The sequence below is a fragment of the Amphichorda felina genome, assembly GCF_050947745.1.
Source record: "Amphichorda felina strain 45539 chromosome Unknown scaffold_1, whole genome shotgun sequence".
Classification (NCBI taxonomy): Eukaryota; Fungi; Ascomycota; class Sordariomycetes; order Hypocreales; family Bionectriaceae; genus Amphichorda; species Amphichorda felina.
Genome location: NW_028145049.1, coordinates 1007229 through 1018836, shown reverse-complemented (window position 1 = coordinate 1018836; position 11608 = coordinate 1007229). Strand labels below are relative to the sequence as shown.

Sequence of the window (11608 nt, the reverse complement as noted above, 5' to 3'; positions counted from 1 at the left end):
ATATGTACCATGTGAGTAATAGCTGGATCCGACGGGCTGGCTCAACCCAGGACAGAGGGTTTCTGCAGGAGAAGCTCCGTCGTCTCGACGTACAGCTCCCGCCCGCTCGTCGTCGCTCTGATGTGGGCATTTGCCTCGAGAGCCTCGAGCCACCGATGCCATCGAGTTCCTGGCACCGTCTCTACCCAGCCTCGCAAGGGCTGGAGCACGCGCGAGAGGCGCAGGGCGAAGGGGGCAAAGTGCACGTCGACGATGCTGAGGCCGCTGCCGAGGAAGTAAGGGCCCTAATGGAACTGTCAGTGGACTAGCACGATGGCTGAGCTCGGAAGGAAGAAAGTATACATGTTCGTCTGCGGCGAGGATTAGGCTGGTTATTGCTGTCTGCAGGCAGTCCACGGCCTCTGCCTGGAGGGTCATGTCCTGACCCTGGAGGACGTCGTAGAAAGCTGGGACAATGCGTGAGTTGACCTGTAGGTACGGACGTACGTGTAAGCTTCATCCCAAACTTTGTCGTCAACTCAGCCCGTAACTTACGTGATCAACCCATAGTCGACAATTGGCTCTGAGCCTCGGGTCGGTAGGGAATAGGCGGACATTGTTGTCGAGATCCTCCAACTGCAACAGCGCCTTGTCAGCCCAGGCGCTTCGGGGTACAATAAGGAGCACAGTGCCTTACGTATTCGAGGATGACGGCGCTCTCAGCGCATGCCCAGTCCCCCTGCCGGATGGCCGGTGTAAGCCCTCGAGGGTTGGCCTCGAGAAACTGCGTCGGTGCCGGCCGACGGTACGGATCGATCTCACAGTACTGATACGCCATACCCTTCGCCTCGAGAGCAATCCAGACTCGCTGTGAAAAGGGACTAGACAGTGTTAGACGAATGGCGGCGGGCCCTTCTCCCAAGCACATGTCGATCGATATCCAGGGACTCACCAGAAACAGGCAGCGTAGAACTTCATGTCACTGTCCTTGGCGTGCTTCTTGACCGTCGCCAGAGCCGATCCTGTTGCCTTGCGCGGCACCGGTTTCTGAGGGAACCCGACTCATCAGCATCTCGACATTCAACAACCTTGCATGTTAATGTAGGCACAGTGCAAAAACCAACCTGGGTCTTCTTGGTTTCCTTCTCCTGCTTGGCCATGTAGCGCTGGACGCTATTCTTCTTGATCTCGTCGCTCTTGGCCAGCGTGTGCCGGTGCGGGCCCGCGACGCCGTCACCTTTGCCGTTGCCGCCGTTGCCATTGACGCGCTGGATGGTCCAGAACTTCTGGCCCGCACCGACCTCGAAGGGCGGGGGCAGCAACTGCTGCTGCTGTTGCTGGGCAAAGGAGGACGGCGAGGTGCCGTCGTCGAGCTGGATCTGGGCGCCCGGTGCGTACTCGGTGATCTTGATCTTGACGTCGCACAGGTCGCGCTCGCGGGCGCTGCGCTTGCGCTTCTTCTTGTTGGGGTCGTCGCTCTTGGGGGTGCCGGGCGGGCGGCCCTTCATGCGGCAGTCCCAGTAGTGGGAGACAAAGGGCTTGCGCTTGTAGCGCTGGGTGGAGCGGTGGGAGTAGACGTTGTCGACGTGGGGAAAGTACGTCTCGAACTGGTCGTTGGTGAGGATGATCATGTCGTCGACGTTGAAGAGCTTCTCGCGCCAGGCGGCCAAGTCAGGCGGGTCGACCACCATCCTGGTGCTGAGCTGGCTGTGGGACTGCTGCTTGCTGCCGTCCGCATTGGGTCCTTCCAGGGCGCCCTCCAGGGATCCGTGAGATTCGCCAGTGAAGGCATCTTGGGGCACCGTCGTGGGTGCAAGGATCCCAAACTGACCGCCACCAACTCCACCACCATTGCGAGGCTCCTGGTGCTGGGATGACACCCTTCCAAACTGCTGCTGCGGATGCTGAATAGGGCCGTGGCGCTGCTGATTCGGATGATGGTGGTGATGGGGAGGGGCAGCAGAGTGAGCATGTTGATGATGGTGATACTGGGCCGTCGTGGCGTCCATGGTGGGAGAATATCCATCCAGGCCCAGATGATCCATGGACACGCGGTATGGCGCGCCCGACATTTCAACCGCAGCCGCGCTGCCGGGGGCGAAAGAGACGCTGCCTGGCGCGGCCATCGACAAGTCGCCTTGCAACTGGCCTTGCAACTGGAATATATCGTGGGGATTCCTTTAGACGCTTCGACGGCCGCTGCTTTTATCAGGCGTTGGCGTGGAGGAGCAAAGAGAGTCGCTGCTTTAGCGGAGGGGAGGCAGGCGCTCACTTGCCTCGTCGCTGCCTCAGCGAGAGAGAGAGAGAGAGAGAGGCGGCCCCACTTTTTTCACATCTTCTCATACTCTCATATGAACCTGCTCTCCTCACCTCACCAGTGAAACTCACCATAAACATACATTTGATTGTACCGCTTTGTCTCCATTTATATGCAGAATACGTATTCTTCGAAACAACGCTACAGGCTCCCACATTACCCAACCCTATTTCCCGTCCCAAGCGGAGTGTAGCCCCCCGTTTCCCTACCTATGGTATTCGTACTCGTACAAACCCCCTGCCCGCCAGAACGCCGTCGTCTCACTAAGAAAAGACATATCAGTCGATATCTGCCCATATGTATCCCTTCATTGTCTCATATTCTCGTTGCCCTGGTCCCACGACGACAGGTCCATGGCATCCATCGGTCCCATGTTCATCAGCGCCCGCAGCACCCCATCCCCGACCTGAGGCATGTTCTGCTGGCCCGCCATGTCCCCCCACCCACCGTTCGCCATGCCAAAGCCACCCTGCTGTTGCTGCTGCTCGTTCATGTTCGAGGACACGGCGAACCCGTTGGCAGGGTCTCCAAAAAAGGTGCCCTGGGTGGGCCCGCCCAGGTCGCCTGGGTCCATCAGGTTCTGATGCGGCGAGATGGGGCTCGCCCGAAACGAGTTGCGCCCCGACCCGCCTATCTGCCCCGGCGCCAGATGTCCCCGCGACTCTGCGGCCCCGTCTCTCCCTCCGTTGCAGCTCGAGTTGGGGGTGAGGCCACCAGGTTGGCCCCCGTCAGGAGACCCCGACGTTCCCTGGTTGTCACCGCTGCTCCCTCCATGGCCCCCTCCTGGGCCGCTCTTATCGTACATGCCTCCTGAGCTCGGTGTCATGCCAGACATGGACTGCTCGGCCGACAGCCACGCCTGCGAGTTGAATCCGGCCGATGTGGAACTGTCCAGGCCTGGAAGGCCGCTCCGAGGTTCGACAATCTCCGGGCCGCTCGCCGGGTTTCCGTCGTCGCCTCTAGATTTCATATACTCGCACTCGTTGCGGTACGCCATTATACCTTGTATATTGTTCGGGTTCTCGCATACGGGGTTGGCCCTACCGCCGTTCTGGTGCCCGGGCTACACCGTGTTAGCGAGATGCTCCATCGCAGAGGGCAAGCATAGTGGGTGACGAGAGGTGACATACACTTGGAGGGCGAGTGAAGGCGTTCCTCAGCGTGGGGATTCGTAGGGACAGGGCTTCCAGATCCACATCTAGCTGGACGAGGAACGATTCCGTCAGTGGGTTCCGCCGCTTCAGCGCATTCATGGCCGAGAGCATGAACCGGAGCGAGTCGGCCGTCTGGCTGTCATCAGGGCGGCTCTTCAGGTACTGGACAAATACACGCGCTGAGACGTATAAGCAGAACGAAATGAAGGGGTTCATCTATTTCCCAAAGTCAGAAACTGGTATTGTAGAGTTGGCTCCCTTCTGGGTCCCACCTACCGATGCAAGATCCATGTGTGAGACTGTCCGCATCATACTGGCAATCTCGTTGGCCGCCGTGATACACCGCACCTTACTCTCTGCCCCGACCGACGCCGGCAGCTTGTTCTTCTCCGCCTTGAATATGGCTGCCTGGTGCAGGCAGATTGTGGATGTGTGGATGCTCATGTTGGAAAACACCACGTTTGGATTCGATATGCCGGCGGGGAGCTTGAGGTTGGACGGAAGGCATAGGGATGTGTTGAGGATGATGTTGTCCATGTGGCGATGCCGCTTCCAGAACGGGCCGTTGAGGTCGCTATCCTGATCGTCGGCATCTGGACGGTGGAGGTGGACCAGGTTGCGACCAAAGAGACATGCCATGAGCACAATCGCGCCGAAAGAAGACAGCTTCGAGGCCCCCGAGGGGCCCGTGGCATCAGCAAGAGTCTGTGTCTGCTCCGCTCTGCTCATATCAAAGGCCTCTTCAGACGCGGGAAGGTTCGTCATGATGTCTCGCTCGTCAATCATCATCGGCCACCCCGTGCCAATGCTTGCGTACCGGTCCTGGCAGAAGGCCATCCAGAATGTGCGCCGCCGCTCCTCGCGCTCGGTCCAGTCCTTGGGGATAGGCAGGCACTGCTTCACGTCGAGGCCGGAGCCATCCAGGCGATTTAGGCCGATCCTGTGGCACATGCGTTAGTCCCCATGTCAGGAGAGCTCCAGCCGGGTATAAAGGGGTTGTGTGATCCCTACATTTGAGCAAGGCGGACCGCCGAGCCGGTGTTGACCCAAGCTCGCGGGAAGTACATCAGCTTCATCTCGTAGCACGACAGAAGGATGTGAGCCTGGCAGTGTGCTACCGAGATCATGTGCTCTCCGTAGCCCTTTACGTAGTCGGCCTCAACATATTTACGCGCCCTCTGGTAGAACAGGTCCCTCATATCCGTGTACTTGTCCGTGATGGAGCAGGCCATGGTCCACATGGCATATCTCAGACACACGGGAGGCCGCTGATTTGGCGCCCTGTGGCAATGGGGTCAGCTTTTATCTTCTCCAATCCATATGATCGGGGTAGGAGGAGGGACCAACAGGTTCATGGCGGCCAGGTAGCGATACTTGTGAATCATGGGCATCGACGGGTGGACCTTTTCAAAGTAGATCTGATGCAGCTCGTCAATCGTCTCCTGGGGCGGCAGCGGCTCCTCGAGCCCCAGACCAATCATCTCCCAGGTGAAGTCTCCGCCGACGCTATTCATATTCATGCCCATGGTGGTGGGCGGGAAGGTGAAGTCATCCATGGGGGCGCCCTGCTGGGGCGACTCGCCGTTGAAGTTGCGACGATCCATCTCCCATTCAGCACCTATGGCCATGGGCGCGTTGCTCGCAGCGGGCATACCGCGCTGCTGGGCCGGCCCGCCGTGCATGGGCAGACTGGCCATGTTCTTGGCCGTGGGGCTGGTGTTGGTGGGCGACTGGTCTTGGGACTTGAGCAGAGTCTCTACTTGTTCTGCACGGTGTGTCAGTGTCGGGTGGCACCACAATAAACCGGCCCCTCATCCCGGATGCCGTGTCTCAACTCACTTAGACGCTCCTCGAGAGCCTTGACGTAGCCGCGCTTGGGGCCGCTCTTCCTGCGCTGCTCATCGTATGCGCACATGTGGCCCAGGCGCGAGCAGGTGCTGCAGCTGGGACGGACGCCATCGCACTTGAGCTTGCGCTTCCGGCATATCATGCAGGCCAGGCGCTTGGGCTTAGGCACGCTCGAGTTGTCGGGGATGGGAATCTCGGCCTGGATCGTTGCGGCGGTGGAGTCGGCATCGCAGTTGGCGTTTTGGGCCCGCGATGCCTGGCCGTTGCTGGACTCGTCCGAAGGGCTGGTCATGGCGATGCGGAGTATCTCGGTCCAGCCGAGTTTTCGCTAGGTACTATGTATTACGTATGTACGTTGTCGCTTCGGTGGCCACGGGTATGGACGATTGGCTATGCCACTTGTATCCGACACTTGATGGAACGCAGAGCTGGGTGCTCCACGTGAAGCCCGATCCCCAGGGATTCGTGGTTCGGGATTCGTCGTCGTTTGGATGCCTGGGCACTGGACGCGAGGCGTGTTGGCGGTGGCAGACTAGAGCGCCCGGGGTGCAGAGAGATCGAATGGGTTTCGATGATGAGAAGAATGTCGAGGTCCCAGACCGGGGGGATGAAGATGCCAGGGCCTCGGGAAGGGGACGAGACGGCGATGGTCTCGGGGCAGCGACCAGGACTCCAGGACTCTCCAAGGAGGCTTATGGGGTGCTCGCTGTAAGTGCGCTGTCGCGGGCGTCGCCAGGCCATTAATAAGCACCGGCCGGTGCTGAAGAAAGCGGCCGACGTTCAGAGCGACTTCTCCAGGGACACCAGCAGCTGCACCCCCACCCGCAATTCCCAAAGTACCTGAGGTACCACCTGTATTACGGCTGCAAGCCTCCAAGCCTCCAAGCCTGCAACATGGAACGCCCAGCCTCATGAACTGCGTCTACAACACCCACCTCGGCGAGCCCCAGCTCTCACGGCAACTGACTCCAGCCTCTAATTAATTGCTCCATGCAACGATGACGCCCCCGTTCCAATACCATAAGGTACATAACATTCTGCATCCCCCATCCAGCGCCCCGTCTCCTGCCCAATTCATGGGACTCTCGCTCAGAACTCCGCACCAGCACGGTGACGACACGCACACACCCTCTTCTCCCTGGCTGAACAGCTTCCACAAGTCCCAGCGAGCGTGCTAAAAAGCTGTGCACAGCCCCAATCAGCCCATCCAGTGTCCCCCATCCCCCGGACACCGAGCGAGTAATAATAACACAACGACCCGTCGAGAAATGCAAAGCCTGTGACCCGAGGACCACGTATTCTCTCGCGTCGGATCGACAACCCGATCTGGCCAAAGCATAGGGTAACTCAAGACAGGCAACAAGGAGGCCTCGTCAACACCACGCACGCTGGGCCTGGGAGTATCATGACGGGCGGGGGGGAACGATGCGGAGCGATGCCATTGGCTTTCCCGCCTTCAGCCCTACGAGTGTCTGATGCAGATAATGCTTGCTCATGATGATGACCTCCCCTCCCCTCTGCGGCATCCCCGACCTGTCTTCAGCCTTGCCCTTGGCCGCCGAGTATAGTAATGCACGGATGCTACCCTGGGTCGTTGACAAGTGGTCGACCCGGTATCAAGTTGACCCGCGCTGACTTCCCAGCGCCAGCCGGTCCGCCTCACCGCCACCCGCGGCAGCCCTATCAATTCTCGGGCCCGAAAATGCACACATTTCATCGGTAGTCCCGTTCGGGACTCGGCTGGTGGCTTCCACGTTGCTACGGGAGACGCCATCACTAAGCGGAGCCACCGACGTTGGCCGCGATTAAAGTAGTATTGTATTCATGCCATGGCCCTAACTCCAGATGCCCCCTTTGCCAGGAAGACTGCCGGGCTTATTTCTTATCCACGTCGACCCCAACTATCCTCAAGGCGCCCGCATCGCTGTAAGCAAGCCAGTACCGCGTAGGCGCCCACGCCACCACGGGGCATGCACCCGCCGTCTTGAACGTATGTATCTTGTCCCCCGTCTCCGCGTGAGTCACATCCAGCCCTGTCCCTTCGTCGCTGCCTCCCACAATGTAACTCCCGTCAAATGTCCAACCTGGGATAGGCGTTAGCAATGACTAGTCAATGGCAAAAAGAAAGAGGAGGGAAGGGGAGGGGAAGGTTGTCTATGCGTACTGATACTCCTCACCGCCCCGACCATGCTCGTGATTGTCCTCTGGCAGATCCACTCATGGGTATCCCACAGTGCAATGATCGAGTCTGAGCCCCCCGTCGCTAGATACCGCGCTGTCGGCTGTAGCTCGGCCGTCAGGCAGCTAGACGTGTGGCCACTCAACGCAAACTCGTGCTCTGCGTCGTACGAGAGCCGCATCACGGGCTCGAGCTCCGGGTACGACAGGATGCGGATGCGGCCCTCTGCCGTCGTCACAAAGACCTTCTCGCCGCTCCAGCAGAAGGAGATCTGGTTTGTCTGCACCGGCTGCTGGTGAGATGCCAGGGGCGTGGGAGATGTGGGCGACAGTATAAAAATGTTGTCCGACTGTTGTGCAGGAGCTGGTCAGTGTCTCGTGCTCTAAAGGAAACTTGTCAAGGGAGCAGCTGAACTCACCTTGTTACCAACAATCAGCGTCTGCCCATCCGGTGCCCAGGCCAGCGTGAAGGCATCCTCTAGGTCCCGGACCTCGTTGAAGCAGTTCTTGGTCCGGACGTCCCAGAATTTGACAACACCGTCACTGCTTACGCTGCACAGTTCGGCATCCTTGGTCGGGTTGAATGCCACCTTTTCAATGGGCGCCGAGTGGCCCTTGAGCTCGGTTGAGAACTTGACATGCGGCTTCTCGGGATTCCCTGGTTCCCACGTCCTAGAATCAGTCTCGCCGCCCTTGTCCACGCTAGGTGATGAGAGGATCACAACGTACATACTCGCAGAGTCTTATCCGCGGAGCCGGTAGCCACTAGAGTTCCCAACGGGTTCCACGCAATAGACCTCAGGCTTCTCAAGGAATCAGTTGCCAAATCCTGGACGGTTCGCACTGGGGCCGCACGGGATAGCACTTACTTGTTCGAACCTGACCTTGAGCCGTTGGGATCATTGTACAGCTGAGGTCTCAGGTTGCTAAAGTACGGCGAGAACTTCTCGGCTGCCAAACTTTGCCGGGGCCGTAGAATTGGAGCCATATTGTGTGGCACCTGTCCTTGGATAGGCCCAGGTTTCTGAGGCGGATCTAATGTGATGAGGTCCTGGTTGGGCGTTGACAATGAGCCTCACGAATGGCTTGCGCACCTTGGGTGCTCAACAAAGCGTGATTGAGGCTCACAAGTAGGTGCGCGAGAAGAATGAGATGAATAAATGAGACCAGCGATGAGAAATTGGAGATGGTCCGGGTTGGACGGGGCACAAGGCTGAATATGGGGGAATTGTTGATGTTGTGGAGCAGATGGTTGAAGGATGGATGGAGGGAGAGAGCTGCCAACTGCAAGGCTGAGAGAACGGCGCAGGTCCAGAAGAGGACCCGCCCCACCTTGTCACCAACAATGGAAGCCACCAGGCTAAAAGGGCCACACCGGATTCCAACAACATAGTACCTACCTATGTACGATGCCATAATACTATAAGTACCTTACCTATTGGTGTCGAAGATACTTACTTACTAGGCAAGTACGAGTAGATAGTACGAGTAGATAGTACTAGTAGACAACATTACGAATGACAACACTGCTAACTATCACCTTGCTTCGACACTCTCGAACTTGGGTGGTAGTCGCATCGGCTTTCCAGGCGAACTTTGTGCTCGTAGTCTGTAATCAATGCAATTCACTCATTCCCTCGCAACAATGCTCGCCTAAACCAAACACAGGTTTTATGTACATCTTCTTCCAAAAGTCCGACCAGAGTCTGCCTAGAAGCCCGTGACATCCAAGCCTTGTCTAGGCCACGGGAGGGCAGAGCTTCCTCTGCCGTTGGCCCCAAGTCCCGAGGCACTGGGCCTTGTTGGGAATAGCTCCGTCTCGTCCCCGAGGGGCAAAAAAGGCAACCACAATTCAATGTCCGAATCCAATATACGCCGGTTGCGCCGCCAAGTCCGCCCCGAGCCTTTACCAAACAACATGTAATCATGAATAAGAAAGCATAATAACCAGGTCAACTCCCCGCAGGCATTTGTGCAGTCAAAAAGAAAAAGACCACCCCAAGTGTGGCCGGGCTCCATGGCTGTCACGCGATTAACGGACAGAGCCCGGCAGCTGGCGACAGGGATAGTCGCCGATCAGATCATGGTAATTAGGGGGTTGGCCATGAATCTTGGTCCAACCGCGGTATGTGACCTCCGAGATTTGTGATTCATGTTAGTCGCGGTGTGGTGGCGTGATGTTGATTACTCATGAGAGCTGGTCAACAGGGAGCGAGAGGTCCGTGAGATCGAACAGGGACGCGTTCCGCTTTGCCCAAGACCGAGCAAGGATAGAAGCTGGAGACCCAGGTCAGTAAACAGCATGGAGTCTCATGGAATGCTTATCACGTACACTTCAGGAATTTCTTGCTGGCGTACTTCTTGAAGAACGCTTCGTGGCAGACGGGACGCGCCAGATAGTCCACCATGAGCTTAACAACCGGCTCAACCTCTTCCTCGAAGTAGCCGGCATAGTACGATAGGGTGTCGTCCTAATTTAAATCCGTCAGTCACGCATGTCCTAACCATCACAGACGGCCGGCAAAACTTACCCATTCGCCCCTGTCAAGCATCAGTCGCGACAGATACATTGCGGCGGCAGCCACATGGCTCGGGCGGTATTCCATGAAGCGGTGGTCCAGCAAGCTGATCTCCATGAGGTATTTGCCAATTGTTCTAGACTGAATGTCGTAATTATCGGCCTTCGAGACTCGGCGGAGAAAGTTCATGGGATTGGGGTAGCTGAGGTCGTAGTCTAGTGTGTTCAGGACGCATCGCTCGGCACTTAGAATCTCTGTCTCGCTAAAGCCGTTGTCCGCGATGCGCCTGAAGTTCTCGACGTGCGGCGAGAGCACTTCCTCGTACTTGGCTGCAATAAACATGGCAGTGATACCGACGAGCTGAAGGCGATCAAGCTGGACCACCTTTGCAGACAGGAAGCGGTCAATGATGTTGACAGCCAGGAACAGGGTTTCAGGCAAGAGGTGGAAGCGGGTGTGAACCTCAATGAGCCAGTCCACGAGAATTCCACGCGTCTTCCACTCCAAATCGTCTTGGTGATTCATGTAGTCGGGGTTAGGGATGCATGCGGGCTCAAGATCGCGCATATACTCGAAAATGTCGTTGGCGTACTCGGCAACCATTAGGGGGTCGTCAATATCCTCGTCGTCGAGGAACTTGACGTGGGAGAGGAAGGCCTCTCGGGACTTTTCGGCGTCAGCCGCAGGCTCGGCGGCGCCAGCGGGAGCGTTCTCCTTGTCCACTTTAGACTCGGATCGGGCGCGCTTCTCGGCGTCCATGGTATGGGCCTTCTTGCGGAGGGGCTCAGCCTCCTCGGTCGTAACTGACTCTTCCCTAGCAGCAGCTGTGGCCGACACTTTTCGCTTCTGCACGGTGCCGAGGGCACCGGCGCCTGACTTCTTGGGCTCCGCCTTCTTGGGTTCCTTGGTGGCGAGAGCGGCTCTACTCGCTGGACGCGTTGAGGCCTTCTGAATACCGCTGGGTTGAGCAGCCTTGGACACGAGCCCCGTCTTGCCGTTGGCGGCCTTCTTGCCCTCTGGGGCATCGGCCTTGCCTACATTGCTGACATCGCCCAGAGCAGCGCGTCTCCGCGGGGCAGCAGCGTTGGCCGTGTTGGCGGCGGACTTCTTGGCCTGCAAGGCGCCCTTAGGCTTTGACAGATCTTCAGCAGCGTTGGATGCGGCCTTGGCCCGTGTCAAACGCGTCGTGGTGGTGTTTTCGTCATTCTCGTTCTGGACCCGCGGACGGGTGATGGGACGACTCTATATAACAGTCAGACCAAAGAAAAACGCGTCTTCGGGGGGTTCTGGGAGAGGGGCTCCGAGTAGGTGGCACTTACGGGAGGCATGTTGATAGTCAGGAATAACTCGGCTGACTAGGTTGTGTATGCAGCGTCAGAGGGCCAGGCTATATGTGGAGAAGAGTTAGTGGACACAGACTTCGAAGAAGTGCGTGAGAAATAGAAAAAAAAGAGAGGGAGATGCACAATATAGAGGTTGGAAGAAGTGAAAGAAAAAGGCAAACAGGTGCTGAGACAGTCGATTCAGACTAAGAGGAATTTTGGGTACTGACCTCTGGCAAAGGTAATGAATGTCCGACACAAGACAGGGCGCGTCTTGGAATGATGGCTTGG

General features: G+C 57.7%; 4 protein-coding genes across 4 annotated transcripts; all 4 read right to left on the bottom strand.

Annotated features, from left to right (window-relative positions):
• Positions 1–41: 41 nt before the first annotated feature.
• Positions 42–2051, bottom strand: ACO1O0_000328 (glutathione S-transferase family protein; the record flags this gene model as incomplete). The annotated part of the gene is made up of 6 exons (XM_083189827.1): positions 42–284; positions 343–468; positions 535–615; positions 677–860; positions 932–1026; positions 1104–2051. 6 exons carry the CDS (start codon positions 2049–2051, stop codon positions 42–44), a joined length of 1677 nt encoding a protein of 558 aa, XP_083053686.1.
• Positions 2052–2603: 552 nt separating this feature from the next.
• Positions 2604–5590, bottom strand: ACO1O0_000327 (transcription factor domain-containing protein; the record flags this gene model as incomplete). Its single annotated transcript, XM_083189826.1, has 6 exons — positions 2604–3359; positions 3427–3666; positions 3727–4390; positions 4462–4731; positions 4798–5215; positions 5290–5590. 6 exons carry the CDS (start codon positions 5588–5590, stop codon positions 2604–2606), a joined length of 2649 nt encoding a protein of 882 aa, XP_083053685.1.
• A 1583-nt stretch (positions 5591–7173) lies between these two features.
• On the bottom strand, positions 7174–8464 carry ACO1O0_000326 (WD40-repeat-containing domain protein; the record flags this gene model as incomplete). Its single annotated transcript, XM_083189825.1, has 4 exons — positions 7174–7382; positions 7463–7826; positions 7896–8178; positions 8346–8464. 4 exons carry the CDS (start codon positions 8462–8464, stop codon positions 7174–7176), a joined length of 975 nt encoding a protein of 324 aa, XP_083053684.1.
• A 1200-nt stretch (positions 8465–9664) lies between these two features.
• Positions 9665–11323, bottom strand: CLB2 (B-type cyclin CLB2; the record flags this gene model as incomplete). The annotated part of the gene is made up of 4 exons (XM_083189824.1): positions 9665–9753; positions 9809–9947; positions 10008–11237; positions 11315–11323. 4 exons carry the CDS (start codon positions 11321–11323, stop codon positions 9665–9667), a joined length of 1467 nt encoding a protein of 488 aa, XP_083053683.1.
• Between the last annotated feature and the right edge of the window lie 285 nt (positions 11324–11608).